This window comes from Xenopus laevis, chromosome 3S (genome assembly GCF_017654675.1).
Source record: "Xenopus laevis strain J_2021 chromosome 3S, Xenopus_laevis_v10.1, whole genome shotgun sequence".
Taxonomy (NCBI): Eukaryota; Metazoa; Chordata; class Amphibia; order Anura; family Pipidae; genus Xenopus; species Xenopus laevis.
Genome location: NC_054376.1, coordinates 1,477,444 through 1,502,799, shown reverse-complemented (window position 1 = coordinate 1,502,799; position 25,356 = coordinate 1,477,444). Strand labels below are relative to the sequence as shown.

At 43.8% G+C, this 25,356-nt stretch overlaps 1 protein-coding gene across 1 annotated transcript; it reads left to right on the top strand.

The window, feature by feature from the left end:
• The first annotated feature begins 500 nt into the window (after positions 1-500).
• On the top strand, positions 501-6,160 carry LOC108712243 (guanylyl cyclase inhibitory protein). Its single transcript, XM_041587799.1, has 5 exons — positions 501-588; positions 3,352-3,484; positions 4,762-4,911; positions 5,140-5,245; positions 5,482-6,160. The coding sequence occupies exons 1-5, from the start codon at positions 521-523 to the stop codon at positions 5,658-5,660; spliced, it is 636 nt and encodes a 211-aa protein (XP_041443733.1). The 5' UTR covers positions 501-520; the 3' UTR covers positions 5,661-6,160.
• Positions 6,161-25,356: the final 19,196 nt, after the last annotated feature.

The following is a 25,356-nucleotide window of genomic DNA, read 5'->3' as shown; positions in this document are numbered from 1 at the left end:
ACAGGATTAAATATCCTCGTCTGCTCCTCGCAGCCCCATTGTGTAATAAGGAGGCCAGTCAGTCACTGTGTTATGTGACTCTTATGTACTAATGGCCCCCCAGGGACACATGAAGGAGCCCACACGGGGCCCACAGCAGCCCCCACAATCTTGGGGTGTTTCACATATTCACTTATACCACATTCCAGCCCTGCTGCCATCTGATTGGCCCAGTTAAAGGTGCCCCCGTGCAACAACCGGCGCATCAATTCCAGAATCCCCCGGGGCACATCCGCACATTACGGCGCTAATCACTACATAATATTTTTCTTTTTTCCGTCAGTTTGTCAATAACCACAAGCACCGCCCCCCCCCGCCAGCCCCAATAAGTGGATAATAAATGTAATCACATTTGTAGCACCAAAGCCTGAGGGGATTAAGTACTTTCCATGTAATTCTAGAGATGTGCCTCGCTTAATCCCCTGTCCCGTATAAAAGTCGGGAATTAGGGAGGAGGGAAATCTCTGGATGTGGAAGAGGAATGGGGCAGGTAGCGACTATACCCCTGAGGAGGGGCGCGTACGTCCTGGAATTACACGAATGGTTTAGGTAATGTATCATATTTATTTCTATCCGGTGGTTTAATGGTTAGTAATGAATCAACTGCCCATTGTGACGTCGCTCTCCAGCACAATGACAATTGTTGCGTCACTTTCACGTGTCACGTTCGGTGGGTTCTCTGTCTCGTTATCAGAGTTCAGTCTGCGTCGTAAATGGGAAAACACTGGGAACTGCTCTGAGAGGCTGTTGGCTTCATCCTTTTGCCGAACTAAAGAGGAAGTGATGCAGTTTCCTTGTTGTGATGTCAAACTAATACTAAACATCGATCTAACAACATTCCTAGAGGCCAATCCAAAATGTTTTGTCATATTGCTGCAAATTGTATCTGTGTCTGTTTACTTTCCTGCTTAATGACAGTACAGTATGAGGGTACAGCTTATTGTGTGCCCAGAACATTCCTTCTCTGTATATTTGTATTTATACATATGGGAGGAGGAGGTGCCATATTGATTCCCTTAGACAGTACAGTATGAGGGTATAGCTTATTGTGTGCCCAGAACATTCCTTCTCTGTATATTTGTATTTATACATATGGGAGGAGGAGGTGCCATATTGATTCCCTTAGACAGTACAGTATGAGGGTATAGCTTATTGTGTGCCCAGAACATTCCTTCTCTGTATATTTGTATTTATACATATGGGAGGAGGAGGTGCCATATTGATTCTCTTAGACAGTACAGTATGAGGGTATAGCTTATTGTGTGCCCAGAACATTCCTTCTCTGTATATTTGTATTTATACATATGGGAGGAGGAGGTGCCATATTGATTCCCTTAGACAGTACAGTATGAGGGTATAGCTTATTGTGTGCCCAGAACATTCCTTCTCTGTATATTTGTATTTATACATATGGGAGGAGGTGCCATATTGATTCCCTTAGACAGTACAGTATGAGGGTATAGCTTATTGTGTGCCCAGAACATTCCTTCTCTGTATATTTGTATTTATACACATGGGAGGAGGAGGTGCCATATTGATTCCCTTAGACAGTACAGTATGAGGGTATAGCTTATTGTGTGCCCAGAACATTCCTTCTCTGTATATTTGTATTTATACATATGGGAGGAGGAGGTGCCATATTGATTCCCTTAGACAGTACAGTATGAGGGTATAGCTTATTGTGTGCCCAGAACATTCCTTCTCTGTATATTTGTATTTATACATATGGGAGGAGGAGGTGCCATATTGATTCCCTTAGACAGTACAGTATGAGGGTATAGCTTATTGTGTGCCCAGAACATTCCTTCTCTGTATATTTGTATTTATACATATGGGAGGAGGAGGTGCCATATTGATTCCCTTAGACAGTACAGTATGAGGGTATAGCTTATTGTGTGCCCAGAACATTCCTTCTCTGTATATTTGTATTTATACATATGGGAGGAGGAGGTGCCATATTGATTCCCTTAGACAGTACAGTATGAGGGTATAGCTTATTGTGTGCCCAGAACATTCCTTCTCTGTATATTTGTATTTATACATATGGTAGGAGGAGATGCCATATTGATTCCCTTAGACAGTACAGTATGAGGGTATAGCTTATTGTGTGCCCAGAACATTCCTTCTCTGTATATTTGTATTTATACATATGGGAGGTGCCATATTGATTCCCTTAGACAGTACAGTATGAGGGTATAGCTTATTGTGTGCCCAGAACATTCCTTCTCTGTATATTTGTATTTATACATATGGGAGGAGGGAGGTGCCATATTGATTCCCTTAGACAGTACAGTATGAGGGTATAGCTTATTGTGTGCCCAGAACATTCCTTCTCTGTATATTTGTATTTATACATATGGGAGGAGGTGCCATATTGATTCCCTTAGACAGTACAGTATGATTTGTATGATATTTGTAATATACAGAGAAGGAATGTTCTGGGCACACAATAAGCTATACCCTCATACTGTACTGTCTAAGGGAATCAATATGGCACCTCCCTCCTCCCATATGTATAAATACAAATATACAGAGAAGGAATGTTCTGGGCACACAATAAGCTATACCCTCATACTGTACTGTCTAAGGGAATTAATATGGCACCTCCTTCCATATGTATAAATACAAATATACAGAGAAGGAATGTTATGGGCACACAATAAGCTATACCCTCATACTGTACTGTCTAAGGGAATCAATATGGCACCTCCTCCTCCCATATGTATAAATACAAATATACAGAGAAGGAATGTTCTGGGCACACAATAAGCTATACCCTCATACTGTACTGTCTAAGGGAATCAATATGGCACCTCCTCCTCCCATATGTATAAATACAAATATACAGAGAAGGAATGTTCTGGGCACACAATAAGCTATACCCTCATACTGTACTGTCTAAGGGAATCAATATGGCACCTCCTCCCATATGTATAAATACAAATATACAGAGAAGGAATGTTCTGGGCACACAATAAGCTATACCCTCATACTGTACTGTCTAAGGGAATCAATATGGCACCTCCTCCTCCCATATGTATAAATACAAATATACAGAGAAGGAATGTTCTGGGCACACAATAAGCTATACCCTCATACTGTACTGTCTAAGGGAATCAATATGGCACCTCCTCCTCCCATATGTATAAATACAAATATACAGAGAAGGAATGTTCTGGGCACACAATAAGCTATACCCTCATACTGTACTGTCTAAGGGAATCAATATGGCACCTCCCTCCTCCCATATGTATAAATACAAATATATTTGAAACATTTCCCATATATTTATTGTTTCTCTTTGGCTTTCAGAACTTTTGTGCAGGAATTTCCCAGTGGAGTAATCACCCTTCATGAATTTCAGAAGTATTTCTGTGACTGTACGGTCGGTACAGAATCCTCTGAATATGCAGAGAAAATATTTCGGAACCTGGATAAAAATGGGGTAAGGGAGTGTTAGTAAATGGATAGCAGAGAGGTATTCCCTGTACTAAGCACAATTCAGCAGGAACAGTCCCTAAGTTTGTTCATAGTCTGTACAGAGAGATCCCATAAAACTATGGTACATAGGTATTCCCTGTACTAAGCACAATTCAGCAGGAACAGTCCCTAAGTTTGCTCATAGTCTGTACAGAGAGATCCCATAAAACTATGGCAGCATAGGTATTCCCCTGTACTAAGCACAATTCAGCAGGAACAGTCCCTAAGTTTGCTCATAGTCTGTACAGAGAGATCCCATAAAACTATGGTACATAGGTATTCCCTGTACTAAGCACAATTCAGCAGGAACAGTCCCCTAAGTTTGCTCATAGTCTGTACAGAGAGATCCCATAAAACTATGGTACATAGGTATTCCCCTGTACTAAGCACAATTCAGCAGGAACAGTCCCCTAAGTTTGCTCATAGTCTGTACAGAGAGATCCCATAAAACTATGGCAGCATAGGTATTCCCTGTACTAAGCACAATTCAGCAGGAACAGTCCCCTAAGTTTGCTCATAGTCTGTACAGAGAGATCCCATAAAACTATGGTACATAGGTATTCCCTGTACTAAGCACAATTCAGCAGGAACAGTCCCTAAGTTTGCTCATAGTCTGTACAGAGAGATCCCATAAAACTATGGTACATAGGTATTCCCTGTACTAAGCACAATTCAGCAGGAACAGTCCCTAAGTTTGCTCATAGTCTGTACAGAGAGATCCCATAAAACTATGGTACATAGGTATTCCCTGTACTAAGCACAATTCAGCAGGAACAGTCCCTAAGTTTGCTCATAGTCTGTACAGAGAGATCCCATAAAACTATGGTACATAGGTATTCCCTGTACTAAGCACAATTCAGCAGGAACAGTCCCTAAGTTTGCTCATAGTCTGTACAGAGAGATCCCATAAAACTATGGTACATAGGTATTCCCTGTACTAAGCACAATTCAGCAGGAACAGTCCCTAAGTTTGCTCATAGTCTGTACAGAGAGATCCCATAAAACTATGGTACATAGGTATTCCCTGTACTAAGCACAATTCAGCAGGAACAGTCCCTAAGTTTGCTCATAGTCTGTACAGAGAGATCCCATAAAACTATGGCAGCATAGGTATTCCCTGTACTAAGCACAATTCAGCAGGAACAGTCCCTAAGTTTGCTCATAGTCTGTACAGAGAGACCCTATACCACTTCAGTAGAATTATTTAAGAGTTGAATACATGGGATGTGTCTGTATCTGTAGGACGGGATTGTGGATTTTCGGGAATACGTCACAGCAATCAGTATGTTGGTGCAGGGGTCTCCCGAGGAAAAGCTTCGTTGGTCATTTAACCTGTATGACAAGGACAGAGATGGATCAATTACTCGCTGTGAAATGTTGGAAATAATGAAGGTTTGTGCAAAGGGTTTTGGGGATATAGAACATTTTCATTTCTGGGGGGCGGCAGAGCTTTGGGGTAACTGTGGGAATATGGGCTGTAACTATAAACTGCGCTGGGGAGTTTAGTTAAGGGGGATTGAGGAATAATCTCTGTACATCGCTACGGAATATGTCAGCACTATATAAGTAAAGGAGACTGGGACCCCCATAAGAAACTGCTCTTTTGCTTCTATTCTTTAGGCCGTTTATAAAATGAGTTTTTCGACGTCTCTGGCCACATCCAACCCTCCGACGGCAGAGGAATGTACAAACCGGATCTTCATTCGGCTGGACAAGGACCATGACGGTAAATGTGTAGCCCCCTAAAGAAATCCAGGGGTACTGGGTAATTTTCCAGCGGGATGTGACATTGGCATCCCATAATACCACTACTTAGACCTGCAAAAATAACCCAGAAGTGAGAGGGGCTTTGACTTCCCTTTATGAAGAGGGTGTAGTTCAGGCCACAAGCAGGAAACGAGGGAGAGGATTGGTTAGTACAACAGGAGCCCAGAAGTTCAGTTCTTATGTGTTTCTCCCCAGCTCTGATCAGTCTGCAGGAATTCATAGACGGATCACTGGATGATGACTGCATACGAGACATGCTGGAATGTGATCTGAGGACCCTCCATGTCCAGAGACCCCACAAATACATCCACCTGCACCCCAACTCCTCCAGGGACAACTTGTTCCTCAATGAGCTCAGTCAAGATCATCAATAGGGACAAAATATCCAAAAAAAAAATGAACCAAAAAATTGTATTTCTAATTCAGACCAATTGTAAAGTTTAAATAAAAGATTAATTTTTGTATTATTTATGTCAATGACTTGGCCTTTATCAGTTTTTACTCCAACACCGAATCACTTTCTCTGCCAGAGGAATAACTCAATATTAGAATGTATAAAAAAATGTCCATCACATGATCAGGCAATAAAATGAATGGCATCAACCAGAGAAAGGATCCAAGAACTGGAGACACAAGGTGAGTCCACTTGTTTTAGGAACATCTTGGAGACACAAAGTGTGTGGGGTCCTAAATGTACAGGAGGGGCTTAGTTTGTACAAGAACCAAAAAATATCCAATAAACGATGAACCATCACCTTTATGATTGAAGAGAAGTCTGACGATATCTACAAGGGCTGAGATATGGCTGATCCATGGAACATTATGGTTGGACTCAATGTTGGTTGGACTCAATGTTGGTTGGACTCAATGTTGGTTGGACTCATTGTTGGTTGGACTCAATGTTGGTTGGACTCATTGTTGGTTGGACTCAATGTTGGTTGGACTCATTGTTGGTTGGACTCAATGTTGGTTGGACTCATTGTTGGTTGGACTCAATGTTGGTTGGACTCAATGTTGGTTGGACTCAATGTTGGTTGGACTCAATGTTGGTTGGACTCAATGTTGGTTGGACTCAATGTTGGTTGGATTCAATGTTGGTTGGACTCATTGTTGGTTGGACTCATTGTTGGTTGGACTCAATGTTGGTTGGACTCAATGTTGGTTGGACTCAATGTTGTACAAAATGACTCGTTTCTTTCCCAATCCGAATCTTGAGTAGAAATCTATCCTTCAATTTCTCTATGGTTTCCCCCATATTGTACAATCCACAGGGACAGATCATCATATAAACAACGTGATTGGATGATAAGGAAGAGACACACGGTCAGATTCAGGGAGATTAGTCGCCCGGGGACAAATCTCCTCTTCTTCGGGGCGACTAATTTCTCCGAACTGCCTTCCCTCCGGCTAGAATAAAAATCGCCAACAGGATGGCACTCGGAGCGATTGGCTTTCCGAAGTTGTCAGAAGATTCCTCGTGGGGCAACTTGGGAAAACTAAGCGCTCCGAGTGCCATCCTGCTGGTGATTTTCATTGTAGCCGGAGGGAAGGCAGTTTGGGGAGATTAGTCGCCCCAAAGAAAGAAGAGGAGGTTTGTCACTAGGGTTGCCATCCGGCCTAGTCGGTAAAACACCTGCCAAGGCCGAGGCTGGTATTACAAATTTACCTGCAATGTAGCTGCTGGTAAATTTGTAATACCCTTAAAAAGACCCCTCGGCCAGCCCCCAATCCCTTGTAAAACTTACCTTGTCCTTCGGTTCTTGTCCTGGCCGCGCCGTGGCCCCGCCCCTTTGCGGCATAACCCCACCCCCTTTGACGTCACGTCACGCCCCCTTTTTGTACCCGCCCCCACCAGCCGGAATTTTTTTGGGGAAAAGGTGGCAACCCTATTTGTCACCTGGCAACTAATCTCCCCAAATCTGCCCCAATTTTATATTTCATATCAAATCTCTATGGAGTATGTGGGTGGGAGAAGGAGGGTCCCTGTATCATGTTGTTCCACACGGAGCAGTAGTAACACTGATAATTACCTGGTTGGGGATTAGATAAAAAGTGTGGAGTCGAGTAATGAGTCTTGTTGTTGGTTTCACCAAAAACGATTTTTACCCCGTTTCTAGTCAAACATTGGGGAGTCATTTTATTCTGTTCCTATAATGGTCTCAGCCTGTAACTGGTGCCAATGTTTCTGTATTGGGTTTATTTTATTATTTTATTTAATGGAGCCACTTGCTGTCGTTTACTTGCAAACAAAAACCTCCCTTTCATTATTTGGTTTCTCTTCCCTTAACTTAGAGATAGAACCTCGGACAATATTCTGTGGCTCCCCCCGCTCTCCAAACCGGCAATGGATTCATCCAACTCATGAGGGTCTGATACGCGAGACGTCTGCTCATTTGGGAAAAAGATAAAGATTTAATGAGGGATGAAAACGACTCGCAGTAGTAAAGTATTACGGTCCGTGGGTTTACGGTAAAGGCTAGAAACGAATTTTTCCTTCGCCTATAAAACGTTCTCTCAGAACTGAAGTGATCAAGAATAAACCAAACGAAATCAAAAATAAACGGGGCAACCGAGAGTTCCTGACATTTCTCCATTAATAACCGATAAACGGGTGATTTCCCCAGTTCACGCGGGACATTAGTGTAACGGCTGCTGATTTCCATAATAACCAACAGAACCTGAGGCTGAATCTGAGGATCTGTCCTGATCAGGTCAAGTTTCTTCAAGAAATCCAAAGAAACTTTGATGATTGAGGGAATTTCTGCAACATGAAGAAAAGATTCCAAATATTGTGCAAGTCTTTGGCAGATTCAACCCGATGCCGAGATAATTGGTCCACCAGGCGGGGGGCACTCGGAGCGCTTTGTTTTCCAAAGTCAAGAGCTCCTTTAATTTTTTTTTACTACTTTGGATTTGAATTTGTCTAAATGAAATATTATAAGTTCATTGTTAATTATTTTCCTCTTGTTCTCTTTCTTTTTCCTTTGAAACTATTTCTGCATCTCTTTTCTGTCCCCATAGCTCTTCTGTTGTGTTATAATTTACTTGCAAAACACCATAAAACTATGGTACATAGGTATTCCCTGTACTAAGCACAATTCAGCAGGAACAGTCCCTAAGTTTGCTCATAGTCTGTACAGAGAGATCCCATAAAACTATGGCACATAGGTATTCCTCTGTACTAAGCACAATTCAGCAGGAACAGTCCCCTAAGTTTGCTCATAGTCTGTACAGAGCGATCCCATAAAACTATGGCAGCATAGGTATTCCCTGTACTAAGCACAATTCAGCAGGAACAGTCCCTAAGTTTGCTCATAGTCTGTATAGAGAGATCCCATAAAACTATGGTACATAGGTATTCCCTGTACTAAGCACAATTCAGCAGGAACAGTCCCTAAGTTTGCTCATAGTCTGTACAGAGAGATCCCATAAAACTATGGCACATAGGTATTCCCTGTACTAAGCACAATTCAGCAGGAACAGTCCCTAAGTTTGCTCATAGTCTGTACAGAGAGATCCCATAAAACTATGGCACATAGGTATTCCCTGTACTAAGCACAATTCAGCAGGAACAGTCCCCTAAGTTTGCTCATAGTCTGTACAGAGAGATCCCATAAAACTATGGCACATAGGTATTCCCTGTACTAAGCACAATTCAGCAGGAACAGTCCCTAAGTTTACTCATAGTCTGTACAGAGAGATCCCATAAAACTATGGCACATAGGTATCCCCTGTACTAAGCACAATTCAGCAGGAACAGTCCCTAAGTTTGCTCATAGTCTGTACAGAGAGATCCCATAAAACTATGGCACATAGGTATTCCCTGTACTAAGCACAATTCAGCAGGAACAGTCCCTAAGTTTGCTCATAGTCTGTACAGAGAGATCCCATAAAACTATGGCACATAGGTATTCCCTGTACTAAGCACAATTCAGCAGGAACAGTCCCTAAGTTTACTCATAGTCTGTACAGAGAGATCCCATAAAACTATGGCACATAGGTATCCCCTGTACTAAGCACAATTCAGCAGGAACAGTCCCTAAGTTTGCTCATAGTCTGTACAGAGAGATCCCATAAAACTATGGCAGCATAGGTATTCCCTGTACTAAGCACAATTCAGCAGGAACAGTCCCTAAGTTTGCTCATAGTCTGTACAGAGAGATCCCATAAAACTATGGCACATAGGTATTCCCTGTACTAAGCACAATTCAGCAGGAACAGTCCCTAAGTTTACTCATAGTCTGTACAGAGAGATCCCATAAAACTATGGCACATAGGTATCCCCTGTACTAAGCACAATTCAGCAGGAACAGTCCCTAAGTTTGCTCATAGTCTGTACAGAGAGATCCCATAAAACTATGGCACATAGGTATTCCCTGTACTAAGCACAATTCAGCAGGAACAGTCCCTAAGTTTACTCATAGTCTGTACAGAGAGATCCCATAAAACTATGGCACATAGGTATCCCCTGTACTAAGCACAATTCAGCAGGAACAGTCCCTAAGTTTGCTCATAGTCTGTACAGAGAGATCCCATAAAACTATGGCAGCATAGGTATTCCCTGTACTAAGCACAATTCAGCAGGAACAGTCCCCTAAGTTTGCTCATAGTCTGTACAGAGAGATCCCATAAAACTATGGTACATAGGTATTCCCTGTACTAAGCACAATTCAGCAGGAACAGTCCCCTAAGTTTGCTCATAGTCTGTACAGAGAGATCCCATAAAACTATGGTACATAGGTATTCCCTGTACTAAGCACAATTCAGCAGGAACAGTCCCTAAGTTTGCTCATAGTCTGTACAGAGAGATCCCATACCACTTCAGTAGAATTATTTAGGAGCTGAATATGTTATTCCCATGGAAAAGAATAGTAGGGAACGTATCACATAAAATTATGGCTTAATAAAGGGAATATGAACAAAGACACTCACACCTGGGATGAGAACTTGGGACAAGGATTGGGAAGTTGACCCCTGTAAAGCAGGACAAATGGAGAGAGGAGGGTCTCTGGGCAATAGGGGTCTCCGGCTCTGCCTATAAATAAAGGGACAGGTTACAATACTCAGAGAGGGTCCCAGGTATCTGCCAAACCAGTTCCATAACCAGCTCTTCCCATCATGCAACGCCTGGGAGCAGCCTGGCACTTGAAGGGTTAATTTGCACTGATTCCAATATAAAGCTAAAGCTGGAGAGGTCCCTAGGGGGCAATTTCACCCTATAGAGGGGACACAACCTATAAAGTGCCCACAGAAGTGATTTAGTGTTTTACAGGATTCACATTAAGGCTGATTGCGCCCCCTTGAGGCTGGAAGGTGAGACACAACCTGCAGGTACAACACTCACATTGGAATAAAGTTTGTAGTTAAAACTTCTTTGTGCTACAGAATTATTAGGGACCCCCTGAGTTGCCGATTGGCCCCTTGTACAAAGACATTAGTTCTCAGCTGTTTATTGGCTGAAAGTCGCTGCTCAGAATAACCCGACCAATAAGAATCCATTCAGTGTTTCCTCACAGCACAATTGAGTTGAAATAAACACCAATTAAATTAATGAGACGGAGAGAAACTTGGAATGAACCTCAATTCGCTTAATTAATCTCAATCATGTGACGAGCAGATTCCGCTAATTAACAATAAACACTTCTAAATCAGACTCATAGCAGAGAAGGGGGGGAACATGTTCTGTTGCTTCCAGACCCCCCCCAATTCATTCTGAGGTCCCAGTTGGGGGTCTCGCTGCACTGGAACAGTTGCCCTGCGGGAGTAAATATCAAACTGAAATAAATTAAAGGTCAAGTTACACAATGAGGCTCAGAACAGCAGCTGGGTTATTAAAGGATAAGTAAACCTTTAAAATAAGTGAATGCAAAACTGATGAGGGAGTTATTCTAAGAACTTTGTCATTTTCATTCATTATTTATTTTCTTTTTATTCCAAGATATAAAGGGATACATGTACTGTTAATATGAATGGATTTTGTTACTTTAATAGTTTAACATCAATGGTGCAGGGGAAGGTTTTGGAGCTTCCATTCTGGAAAGTTTGGGCCATCTCAATCTTCTCCTATTATCTCCATCTTGTCCTACTGTCTCCATGTTGCCCTATTGTCTCCATCTTGCCCTACTGTCTCCATCTTGCCCTACTGTCTCCCTCTTGCCCTACTGTCTCCCTCTTGCCCTACTGTCTCCCTCTTGCCCTACTGTCTCCATCTTGTCCTACTGTCTCCATCTTGTCCTACTGTCTCCATCTTGCCCTACTGTCTCCATCTTGTCCTACTGTCTCCATCTTGTCCTACTGTCTCCATCTTGTCCTGTCTCCATCTTGCCCTACTGTCTCCATCTTGCCCTATTGTCTCCATCTTGTCCTACTGTCTCCATCTTGCCCTACTGTCTCCATCTTGTCCTACTGTCTCCATCTTGTCCTAATGTCTCCACCTTACCAAACTAGAAAAGAAATGACTGCAGCACCTCTTTGTTGCAAAAGAGAAAAAGTTCTGTTTATTGGTCAGAAACCAACAGGTAACGTTTCGGGCTTACTCTCGCCCTTTCTCAAGCCTTACTCCACCTTACCAAACTGTCTCCATGTTGCCCTACCGTCTCCATGTTTGCCTACTGTCTCCATCTTGGTCTACTTGCTCCATATTGCCCTGCTGTCTCTGTGTTATCCTACTGTCTCCATCTTCTCCTACTGTCTCCATTTAGACATTATGTCTCCATCTTGTCCCACTGTCTCCATCTTCTCCTAATGTCTCCATCTTGCCCTACTGTCTCCATCTTGACCTGTCTCCGCCTTCTCCTACTGTCTCCATCTTGTCCTACTGTCTCCATCTTCTCCTACTGTCTCCATCTTGCCCTACTGTCTCTATCTTGACCTGTCTCCACCTTCTCCTACTGTCTCCATCTTGACCTTATGTCTCCATCTTCTCCTTATATCTCCATCTTGACCTAATGTCTCTATCTTGGCCTAATTTCTCCAACTTCTCCTACTGTCTCCATCTTCTCCTAATTTCTCCATCTAGGCTTAATGTGTCCTACTATTTCCATCTTGTCCTACTGTCTCCATCTTGCCCTACTGACTCCATCTTGTCCTACTGTCTCCATCTTGTCCTACTGTCTCCATCTTCTCCTAATTTCTCCATCTAGGCTTAATGTGTCCTACTATTTCCATCTTGTCCTACTGTCTCCATCTTGTCCTACTGTCTCCATCTTGTCCTACTGTCTCCATCTTCTCCTAATTTCTCCATCTAGGCTTAATGTGTCCTACTATTTCCATCTTGTCCTACTGTCTCCATCTTGTCCTACTGTCAACCATCTTGTCCTACTGTCTCCATCTTGTCCTACTGTCTCCATCTTGCCCTACTGTCTCCATCTTGCCCTACTGTCTCCATCTTGCCCTACTGTCTCCATCTTGTCCTACTGTCTCCATCTTGTCCTACTGTCTCCATCTTCTCCTAATTTCTCCATCTAGGCTTAATGTGTCCTACTATTTCCATCTTGTCCTACTGTCTCCATCTTGTCCTACTGTCAACCATCTTGTCCTACTGTCTCCATCTTGCCCTACTGTCTCCATCTTGCCCTACTGTCTCCATCTTGCCCTACTGTCTCCATCTTACCCTACTGTCTCCATCTTACCCTACTGTCTCCATCTTTCCCTACTGTCTCTATCTTGCCCTACTGTCTCCATCTTGTCCTACTGTCTCCATCTTTCCCTTCTTTCTCCTTCTTGCCCTACTTTCTCTTCCTTAGCCTACTACCTGTCCCTCACTCTTCCTACACAAAGCCACTTCTCCAGGTTCTGCAGTTGGATAGTCTGATCTATGGGACGTGTGAAGGAACTTTTTGCATCCAAAGACAAAACCCTTGTTGAAATGAAATGTTGGTGGACATTAATAATGTGCATGAAACATGCCTAAAAAAATGGATAAAAAACCCCATTGGGATATCAAGTTCCCCTGTTTTATTGTATCAGCACCTGCAGTTGGTATAAAGCGGGTCCATTGCTATTCCATGTTCCACCTCTAGATGGTACTTTAAAACCTTCAAAAAATTCAGATTTGCTGTTCCATCTCCAGCCTGTTGCCCTGGGTACTAATTGGACTCAATAATTAATGTCCCATGAAGCTCTGCAGTTTTTGTTTTAGTTCCAACCAGCGCACGGTCTGACTCCTCTCCCCGACCCAAATACCCACTGACATGTTAATTGGCTTCTCATAAATCTGACAGTAGTGTGACGGTGATATGAGTGTCAGCTCCTGTGGCTCATGTGAACAATACAGATTCTGTGTAATAGTAACTCTGTGACAATTATAATCACAGGTGGGCTGGGGGAAAAATTGGGGGGCTGGGACGTGTTCTGCTCTTCACACTTATTAAACTTGCCCCTCAGGGAAAATGTTGTTGCCCCCCAACATCTCATTCCCAACCTCATCGCTGCTATAACTGCCCCGGGGCTTCTGGGAAGGTTCCCACTAGGTGTTGAAACATTGTTGCTGGGAGTTGTTGCTGGGAGTTGCTTCATTTTGGCCACAAAGGTTGGGCATTGATGTTGGGGATCAGGTTCATAGTCGGGGCCCAAACCATGGAAACAGCCCTGGCCCAGAATTCATTCAGCAGCACCTTGTGAGTTTAGGAAAATAATGATAATTTATACTTTTATTCTGGATTATTGAGCACTTTGAACACATGACTGTGGCCCCTGAGGATCTCCGTAGAGCTGTGGCCCCTGGGGCCCTGGATCAACCAAGCCAGATTATATTAGGGAGATATTTCCCAGAATGCACAGCAGGGCCTGTATTGCATCTCTTTATTATTTAATCACTTCTCACTGCCATGATCCCAGCCTGTAGCCTGATAACCTCCCGCAGGACTCCAGTAACAACATCTCATACAAAGGAGATTGTGAGTCTTGTATCAAGCTGAGCTGCTGTGAAACTGTCGCCTCTGATACAACGTAACAAGATTTATCAACTGGGCACCCAATGGCCCCCTCACCTCCATCGGTGACACCAGAATTAAAGGGCAAGTAAATGCTCTCGTCCTGTAGATGAGAGCATTTAGAAGGATCGTGCGCTGCTTGTTCCCCTCACCTCAACAGAAGGTCAGGCTTTGTTTTCCCTTGTGTTTCTCTCCTTTTCTCTAATAAAAAAACACAAAGATCTCTCTGTACAGACTATGAGCAAATTTAGGGGACTGTTCCTGCTGAATTGTGCTTAGTACAGGGAATACCTATGTACCATAGTTTTATGGGATCTCTCTGTACAGACTATGAGCAAACTTAGGGGCTGTTCCTGCTGAATTGTGCTTAGTACAGGGAATACCTATGTACCATAGTTTTATGGGATCTCTCTGTACAGACTATGAGCAAACTTAGGGACTGTTCCTGCTGAATTGTGCTTAGTACAGGGGAATACATATGTTGCCATAGCTTTATGGGATCTCTCTGTACAGACTATGAGCAAACTTAGGGGACTGTTCCTGCTGAATTGTGCTTAGTACAGGGAATACCTATGTACCATAGTTTTATGGGATCTCTCTGTACAGACTATGAGCAAACTTAGGGACTGTTCCTGCTGAATTGTGCTTAGTACAGGGAATACCTATGTGCCATAGTTTTATGGGATCTCTCTATACAGACTATGAGCAAACTTAGGGGACTGTTCATGCTGAATTGTGCTTAGTACAGGGAATACCTATGTACCATAGTTTTATGGGATCTCTCTGTACAGACTATGAGCAAACTTAGGGACTGTTCCTGCTGAATTGTGCTTAGTACAGGGAATACCTATGCTGCCATAGTTTTATGGGATCTCTCTGTACAGACTATGAGCAAACTTAGGGGACTGTTCCTGCTGAATTGTGCTTAGTACAGGGAATACCTATGTACCATAGTTTTATGGGATCTCTCTGTACAGACTATGAGCAAACTTAGGGACTGTTCCTGCTGAATTGTGCTTAGTACAGGGAATACCTATGCTGCCATAGTTTTATGGGATCTCTCTGTACAGACTATGAGCAAACTTAGGGGACTGTTCCTGCTGAATTGTGCTTAGTACAGGGAATACCTATGTGCCATAGTTTTATGGGATCTCTCTGTACAGACTATGAGCAAACTTAGGGACTGTTCCTGCTGAATTGTGCTTAGTACAGGGAATACCTATGCTGCCATAGTTTTATGGGATCTCTCTGTACAGACTATGAGCAAACTTAGGGGACTGTTCCTGCTGAATTGTGCTTAGTACAGGGAATACCTATGTACCATAGTTTTATGGGATCTCTCTGTACAGACTATGAGCAAACTTAGGGGACTGTTCCTGCTGAATTGTGCTTAGTACAGGGAATACCTATGCTGCCATAGTTTTATGGGATCTCTCTGTACAGACTATGAGCAAACTTAGGGACTGTTCCTGCTGAATTGTGCTTAGTACAGGGAATACCTATGTTGCCATAGTTTTATGGGCTCTCTCTGTACAGACTATGAGCAAACTTAGGGACTGTTCCTGCTGAATTGTGCTTAGTACAGGGAATACCTATGTTGCCATAGTTTTATGGGCTCTCTCTGTACAGACTATGAGCAAACTTAGGGACTGTTCCTGCTGAATTGTGCTTAGTACAGGGAATACCTATGTTGCCATAGTTTTATGGGCTCTCTCTGTACAGACTATGAGCAAACTTAGGGACTGTTACTGCTGAATTGTGCTTAGTACAGGGAATACCTATGTACCATAGTTTTATGGGATCTCTCTGTACAGACTATGAGCAAACTTAGGGACTGTTCCTGCTGAATTGTGCTTAGTACAGGGAATACCTATGTTGCCATAGTTTTATGGGATCTCTCTGTACAGACTATGAGCAAACTTAGGGACTGTTCCTGCTGAATTGTGCTTAGTACAGGGAATACCTATGTACCATAGTTTTATGGGATCTCTCTGTACAGACTATGAGCAAACTTAGGGACTGTTCCTGCTGAATTGTGCTTAGTACAGGGAATACCTATGTACCATAGTTTTATGGGATCTCTCTCTGTACAGACTATGAGCAAACTTAGGGGACTGTTCCTGCTGAATTGTGCTTAGAATATAATGTATTATAGAAGCATATAAAACACACTGACTGCACCATTAAAGGGTAAATGCAAATAATGAACATGATTATTTCCGTCCCAGCAGATCCCACGTAGATTAGATTTGCAACAAAGTCGTTACCACAATTAGATTCAAAAATGTAACTTAAAAATAGGTTTAATTCCAGGTTCCAATGAAAGACCTAATGGATGAGCAGCTTCTCCCCCCAATCTCTCCGCTGGTTTTCCCCTATTAGCAGATGATGAATCATTAATAGGAACGTTGCTTAACGAATGTTTAATTAGTTCCCCAATAGGCCGTCATTTCTCTATGCTTGACGCAGGGCTCAGGAATTAAGGCAACAAGGAGGACTTTGCCTCGGGGTAGAGTAACGGGGCTGATACATCGTATCCTGGTTATTGTCAGACTTTAATACAGGAGATTGTTACCAAGGGCTTTATATAGAGGAAACGATCAATTAGTGACTCAATCCCTTCCCTCGTACCGACTATTCACCCCATTCTCTATTATAGTCTCTTTCATTTCATTTGCAAAGCTCACTAATTACTGACTCATTAACAGAACAGATGGAAAGTTATAGTTCCCCAATTTCCACTCATTCCTCATTCTCTGCACTGCTGGTTCTGACTCCTGATACAACTTCCCAATATCCATTCATTCCTCATTCTCACTGGGTTTATAGTTCTGTGTAACTGTCATTGTGTCTGTCCCTTTCTCTGCACTGCTGCTTCTGACTCCTGATACAACTTCCCAATATCCATTCATTCCTCATTCTCACTGGGTTTATAGTTCTGTGTAACTGTCATTGTGTCTGACCCTTTCTCTTCTCTGCACTGCTGCTTCTGACTCCTGATACAACTTCCCAATATCCATTCATTCCTCATTCTCACTGGGTTTATAGTTCTGTGTAACTGTCATTGTGTCTGTCCCTTTCTCTTCTCTGCACTGCTGCTTCTGACTCCTGATACAACTTCCCAATATCCATTCATTCCTCATTCTCACTGGGTTTTTTGTTCTGTGTAACTGTCATTGTGTCTGTCCCTTTCTCTGCACTGCTGCTTCTGACTCCTGATACCATTTCCCAATATCCATTCATTCCTCATTCTCACTGGGTTTATAGTTCTGTGTAACTGTCATTGTGTCTGTCCCTTTCTCTGCACTGCTGCCTCTGACTCCTGATACAACTTCCCAATATCCATTCATTCCTCATTCTCAATGGGTTTATAGTTCTGTGTAACTGTCATTGTGTCTGTCCCTTTCTCTTCTCTGCACTGCTGGTTCTGACTCCTGATACAACTTCCCAATATCCATTCATTCCTCATTCTCACTGGGTTTATAGTTCTGTGTAACTGTCATTGTGTCTGTCCCTTTCTCTGCACTGCTGCTTCTGACTCCTGATACAACTTCCCAATATCCATTCATTCCTCATTCTCACTGGGTTTATAGTTCTGTGTAACTGTCATTGTGTCTGTCCCTTTCTCTTCTCTGCACTGCTGCTTCTGACTCCTGATACAACTTCCCAATATCCATTCATTCCTCATTCTCACTGGGTTTATAGTTCTGTGTAACTGTCATTGTGTCTGTCCCTTTCTCTGCACTGCTGCTTCTGACTCCTGATACAACTTCCCAATATCCATTCATTCCTCATTCTCACTGGGTTTATAGTTCTGTGTAACTGTCATTGTGTCTGTCCCTTTCTCTTCTCTGCACTGCTGCTTCTGACTCCTGATACAACTTCCCAATATCCATTCATTCCTCATTCTCACTGGGTTTATAGTTCTGTGTAACTGTCATTGTGTCTGACCCTTTCTCTTCTCTGCACTGCTGCTTCTGACTCCTGATACAACTTCCCAATATCCATTCATTCCTCATTCTCACTGGGTTTATAGTTCTGTGTAACTGTCATTGTGTCTGTCCCTTTCTCTGCACTGCTGCTACTGACTCCTGATACAACTTCCCAATATCCATTCATTCCTCATTCTCACTGGGTTTATAGTTCTGTGTAACTGTCATAAGTATAATATTTTTTTAAAGGGGAAATAACCCAACCTGTGGGGGGAGGCAGCTCATGAGTAAAGTGGGGTGATGCTCATTTTAATTTATAATGGGGTTGTAGTCAGAACCTGCTGTGCGTGGGATGATTGTAGCGTCAGCAATGAATTCTGGGACAAATCCTGATCCAGTTCAAGTGCACAGACCTAGATTGTGACTCAGACCTGCGCACTCACAGAATCAGCCATGGGGAGAAGTTTAACCATTGACTCTCCATCCTTCAGCTGCAACGGGGATGACTGAGGGTTGTAGTTCAGGAGCTGCAGGGTTTTAAAGGGAAAGTTCACTTTAGAAATCAGCTTTTTTTTTAAAAAAATGCCCTTTTGAAACATTTGTTTGGTTTGTTCTGTGGTCGCTACTAGGATTACTGACTCTAACAACCAGGTTTGAGTGGCAGAATAAAGACTTTATTATTATTAATAATAATAATAATAATAATAATAATAATAATAATAATAATAATAATAATAGTGCAGAACTGGGATCTTGGGTTTGATGCCAAATCAGTGGGTTTCTGATAAAGAAAAATAAATCACTCGCCAGCCCAATGTGGGGCCCCGGGGACCTTTCAGGGAAGGCAACAATGTGATATATTATGGGCAGGAGGGACCTCTGCAGGGAAATTCGGTTCCTATTGAGCAAAGAAGGTTGTGATCCTGTAGAACAGTCGCTATTTAAACTGCAAATGGGCAAGAACTGGTGTTACAGACTGCAGACAATAAATACACGTCATCTCCTGGATATAAGATGAATTTCTCTGCATAGAGAGCCGTGAAAAGACTCACACAGAGATTTCACATCAAACAAATTCATTTATTTTTACAACCCCGGGTTCCCACTGCTGACCTTCTCCTTCCAGCGCAGCAACATCAGAGCTGACATTTAAATGATGAGAAAATTCTAGTGTCGAGCGTGCGATTCTGCCTGACCCGATTTAGCGAACAGTGAGCGGCTGATTTCCATATCTAACAGGTTCATTAAACAGCGCGTGGCCTCTCTCCCTCCCGCCAGGCTGCCCATTTATTGTGTTTATTCACCTGTATGGGTAATATATATTTATTTATTTATTTACTGTATGTAAACTGAATTAAACCCAGTTACACAACTCTGATTCTCTGTACTTCCTGCTCCTGGGCTGTTCTCTTTCCCATGGTCAGACAGGAACCTCCCCCTGGGTAAGTCAATCCAATCTCCCCCAGTACTTACCCAGGTACAGAGCTCTGATTCTCTGTACTTCCTGCTCCTGGGCTGTTCTCTTTCCCATGGTCAGACAGGAACCTCCCCCTGGGTAAGTGAATCCAATCTCCCCCAGTACTTACCCAGGTACAGAGCTCTGATTCTCTGTACTTCCTGCTCCTGGGCTGTTCTCTTTCCCATGGTCAGACAGGAACCTCCCCCTGGGTAAGTGAATCCAATCTCCCCCAGTACTTACCCAGATACAGAGCTCTGATTCTCTGTACTTCCTGCTCCTGGGCTGTTCTCTTTCCCATGGTCAGACAGGAACCTCCCCCTGGGTAAGTGAATCCAATCTCCCCCAGTACTTACCCAGATACAGAGCTCTGATTCTCTGTACTTCCTGCTCCTGGGCTGTTCTCTTTCCCATGGTCAGACAGGAACCTCCCCCTCGGTAAGTGAATCCAATCTCCCCCAGTACTTACCCAGGTACAGAGCTCTGATTCTCTGTACTTCCTGCTCCTGGGCTGTTCTCTTTCCCATGGTCAGACAGGAACCTCCCCCTGGGTAAGTGAATAAAATCTCCCCCAGTACTTACCCAGGTACAGAGCTCTGATTCTCTGTACTTCCTGCTCCTGGGCTGCTCTCTTTCCCATGGTCAGACAGGAACCTCCCCCTGGGTAAGTGAATCTCCCCCAGTACTTACCCAGGTACAGAGCTCTGATTCTCTGTACTTCCTGCTCCTGGGCTGCTCTCTTTCCCATGGTCAGACAGGAACCTCCCCCTGGGTAAGTGAATCCAATCTCCCCCAGTACTTACCCAGGTACAGAGCTCTGATTCTCTGTACTTCCTGCTCCTGGGCTGTTCTCTTTCCCATGGTCAGACAGGAACCTCCCCCTGGGTAAGTGAATCTCCCCCAGTACTTACCCAGGTACAGAGCTCTGATTCTCTGTACTTCCTGCTCCTGGGCTGTTCTCTTTCCCATGGTCAGACAGGAACCTCCCCCTGGGTAAGTGAATCCAATCTCCCCCAGTACTTACCCAGGTACAGAGCTCTGATTCTCTGTACTTCCTGCTCCTGGGCTGTTCTCTTTCCCATGGTCAGACAGGAACCTCCCCCTGGGTAAGTGAATCTCCCCCAGTACTTACCCAGGTACAGAGAAGACTGGGAGCTGTGGAAATCAGGTCTATATCTCTTACCTGCCTGAGACAGGAACATCTGAAATGACAGGTAAACTTTACTGGACCTTTAAACCATTTAACCTGGTTGGACCCACAGATATTCCAAAATGGGCCCCAAATAAAACAAGGGGGGGGACGGGACCTTCAGCGGGCGACTTATCAGTTTGTCAGCTCCATCTCTAGGCTTTTAGCAGCTGGTGGAATTGCTGTGACATTTCAGACCAGTGCATTTTCCCTCCCAGTGGGGAGGCTATTTTTTGCTGCAGTCGCTTGTAGCAGTGCACACTCACAAACCTGCTATTAAAAATGAACGTCTTCTGAACGAGCTGCTCAAATCCATTTCCCTGATGAACAGGAACAACTGCGTCCGATTCTCTGCACTTCTTTTCTGCTCAATAATCACAGTTTGGCTTCTCAATAACGTCAGGGTGCGACTGCTGAGCTTTTGTAGCGACACTGGCGGCCACTGGAAATGCCATTGGGTTGACATAGAAGATGAAAGAGGCGACTGCAGGAGGGGACGGAGGGATAAGATAACGATTGATACAAGACCATGGTTGTGTATGTCGCTGTCAGAGGAGGCAGCTGCTGGAATACCCTTCCTGTACCAACTACTCCTACAGTTTTGGTGTAAAACTAATCTCCCCACAATACCTTCCCACCGGCTAGAATCGAAATTGCCGACGGGATGGCACTTGGAGCGCTTCATTTTCTGAAGTCGCCCGAAGTTTCCCCGTGAGGCATCTTCGGGCGACTTCGGAAAACAAACCGCCGCAGGCAATTTTCATTTTAACCGCAGGGGGAAGGCAGTTTGGGGAGATTGTCGCCCTGAAAAAGAGGCGATTTGTCGAATCTGCTCGTGTGGCCTGACCCTTACGCTCCTCGTTCCAATGATTTCCGTAGAGAGGCGCCGACTCCTCATTAACTGAATCCATTCAACTCGACTGGGAAGGAAAGAGCCGGAGATGAGGCAAATACTAGAAATTCATTTATTTCATATATAAATAGATTATTAATGGGGTCCCTGCTGCAAATACAGACGTTCAGATCTCAATTGGCTGAATATTGAACCAGTGGGAGGAGCCAGTTGAGGTTTCACATTGGCCAATGGATCATCAGTGTTTAATACCCAGTCTGGGTCAATATTTACCTTTCACCTAGCAACCACCTAGCAACCGTGTCACTTACAGCCAAAAAGGGCCATTAGTGGTGCCCATAGCAGTTCCACTCTGGAAAACAGAACCCAGACCTGAGATGAACCCACCTTTGTATAATCAGCACTGGACCCCCATGTGAAGCCATTTCTACAACTAGAACCAAATGTGAACCTGCTGGGTACAGCCCAAAAAACAAACATTAAACTGTCACTCAATTCTCTCGCCCTGGGATTTTCCACATGGATTTTCCCTTTACAAATTCAAAAACCTTGTTTGACCCACAACCACTGTCACCCGTGGGGACCAGAGCAACATCAGCTTAGGTATAAAGGAGAACTTTAACGGGAATCAATATGGCACCTCCCTCCTCCCATATGTATAAATACAAATATACAGAGAAGGAATGTTCTGGGCACACAATAAGCTATACCCTCATACTGTACTGTCTAAGGGAATCAATATGGCACCTCCTCCCATATGTATAAATACAAATATACAGAGAAGGAATGTTCTGGGCACACAATAAGCTATACCCTCATACTGTACTGTCTAAGGGAATCAATATGGCACCTCCTCCTCCCATATGTATAAATACAAATATACAGAGAAGGAATGTTCTGGGCACACAATAAGCTATACCATCATACTGTACTGTCTAAGGGAATCAATATGGCACCTCCTCCCATATGTATAAATACAAATATACAGAGAAGGAATGTTCTGGGCACACAATAAGCTATACCCTCATACTGTACTGTCTAAGGGAATCAATATGGCACCTCCTCCTCCCATATGTATAAATACAAATATACAGAGAAGGAATGTTCTGGGCACACAATAAGCTATACCCTCATACTGTACTGTCTAAGGGAATCAATATGGCAGTTCGGCTGCTGACTGTCACACGCACCATCTGCTTCTCCTCAGCATTATTTAAATGAGTTTAAATACAAATTCTGCATCTTAAATGCCTTCCATTTTCATTCCCTTCCCTCACAGATTGGCAGAACCATCTGTCGGAGGTTTTATCTAATGCCTCTGCGCCCGTATGTTATCGTATGTTTTCATATCGCAGCCCTTAGCGGGAGCCTTGATGCGCTTTTATAGGGAGAAGCTTCATAAGAGCCAAAAGCACAAGTGTTCCCTAAATATTTAGAGGGTCAGTAAGGAACAGACTGGGCCAGGAGTGAGAGATGTTGCAGAGAACTGGGAATTAGGAACATTGTGTTTTATTCCTAATTAAAATCTAAATACAGATTCGCAGAAACTTCACTAGTTCTTTATTGAGTCAAGAGACAGGGCCCCAAGCTCCAACCCTATAGACCCTAACCTTAGCTCCAGCCCTATAGACCCTAACCTTAGCTCCAGCCCTATAGACCCTAACCTTAGCTCCAGCCCTATAGACCCTAACCTTAGCTCCAACCCTATAGACCCTAACCTTAGCTCCAACCCTATAGACCCTCACCTTAGCTCCAACCCTATAGACCCTCACCTTAGCTCCAGCCCTATAGACCCTCACCTTAGCTCCAGCCCTATAGACCCTAACCTTAGCTCCAGCCCTATAGACCCTAAACTTAGCTCCAACCCTATAGACCCTAACCTTAGCTCCAACCCTATAGACCCTAACCTTAGCTCCAACCCTATAGACCCTAACCATAGCTCCAACCCTATAGACCCTAACCTTAGCTCCAACCCTATAGACCCTAACATTAGCTCCAGCCCTATAGAATCTTGTTGGTTTTGATCTTCTCAATCATCTGTAATGTGGCATTTAGCTTAGTCTTGGACAATTCCCCCATTTGACTTGTTCTTCTGTTGACTTGGTCTTCACTTGAGTCCACAAAGCCCCTTTAGGGTTGATCTTCTGCTCTATTGGTCTGGACTTGGAACTGACACTTTTAAACTCGTTCTTGACTCATATTGGGCTCTCAGACCGGACTAAGGTTTGTTCTTGTGGCTCTTATTGGTTACACCGTTTAGGCTTCGCATTTATCTTGAGGGACCAGGACCAACCTGAAGGACTTGAAGTTGTGGTCAACCTACTCAATCATTCCTTTCCCTATACCATCATGGAACCCTTGAAATCAATGTGAGTGAGCGGGGAACCCCCATATTGGGTTTGATTGTGACTGTGGCCTAGAAAGTTTTAGTTATGGTTGAAAAAAGATTTGCAGTAGAAGAGAAATTACAGGGACCCCAAGGAACTCTTACTATAGGGGAGTGAAGTGATGTCAACCCCAAATTTCTCAGGCTGCTGCTGACATGTAATTACCAGAACTCTTGGCTGTCCAGGGATTCTGGGACTTCTAGTTCAACGTTTGCTAGAGGGCTGCATGTCAAGGACCCTTGGAGGACAATAAATTGGGGGCACCAGATGAGAGTAGATAAGGGTGATATAGTGGGAAATAAAGAATATAAACACATTATTTATATACAAGTTGCAGTGAGTCTTCTCTCATCTGAGCGTCTCAGGGTTGAGCTTTTACATGAAATGAGCACTTTCTATCTATAGTCCATTCATCAGATGTTGACCGTTGCCATGGAAACACATCAGCGCTCCGCTTGTCTCCACCTGGATTTCTCTAGCTCCTGGCACAGAGATGGGGGGGCTCGGCAGGCGACCGGTTAATGTGTCGGTTGGTCACTTTCTGGGTGGGGGGAGCTCTGGGGCTGGGGGCGAAACCGTGGCTAAAATCTGCCGCGCCGAAAAAATATTGTCACATGTCAAAAGTATTCGGACGCCCATTTATCTTAATGCATTTGGACAAAATAGTCGTGCGTATAATAAATGTTGCTCGCGTCAAAATCTTGATGCTTATTGACTTTGGCAAATTTTTAGCCATTTTGCGAATTTTGCGGTAAATATATTTTTGACACCGTTTCGTCTATCACTACATCTGAGCTGCAGAGAAATAAACAGACAGACAGGTACCGCTCCCTCCCTCAAATGCACCCCAAGTACAAGCCTACCCCTAGTTCCAACCCTGGATCAACACAGTGGGTAATCCCTCTCTTAACTAAGCCTTCATGTCTGACCATGGGGAAGAGAGCAGCCCAGCAGCAGGACGTACAGACAGTCAGAGCTCTGTATCTGGGTAAGTACTGGGGGAGATTGGATTCACTTACCCAGGGGGAGGTTCCTGTCTGACCATGGGAAAGAGAACAGCCCAGGAGCAGGAAGTACAGAGAATCAGAGCTCTGTACCTGGGTAAGTACTGGGGGAGATTGGATTCACTTACCCAGGGGGAGGTTCCGGTCTGACCATGGGAAAGAGAGCAGCCCAGGAGCAGGAAGTACAGAGAATCAGAGTTCTGTACCTGGGTAAGTACTGGGGGAGATTGGATTCACTTACCCAGGGGGAGGTTCCTGTCTGACCATGGGAAAGAGAACAGCCCAGGAGCAGGAAGTACAGAGAATCAGAGCTCTG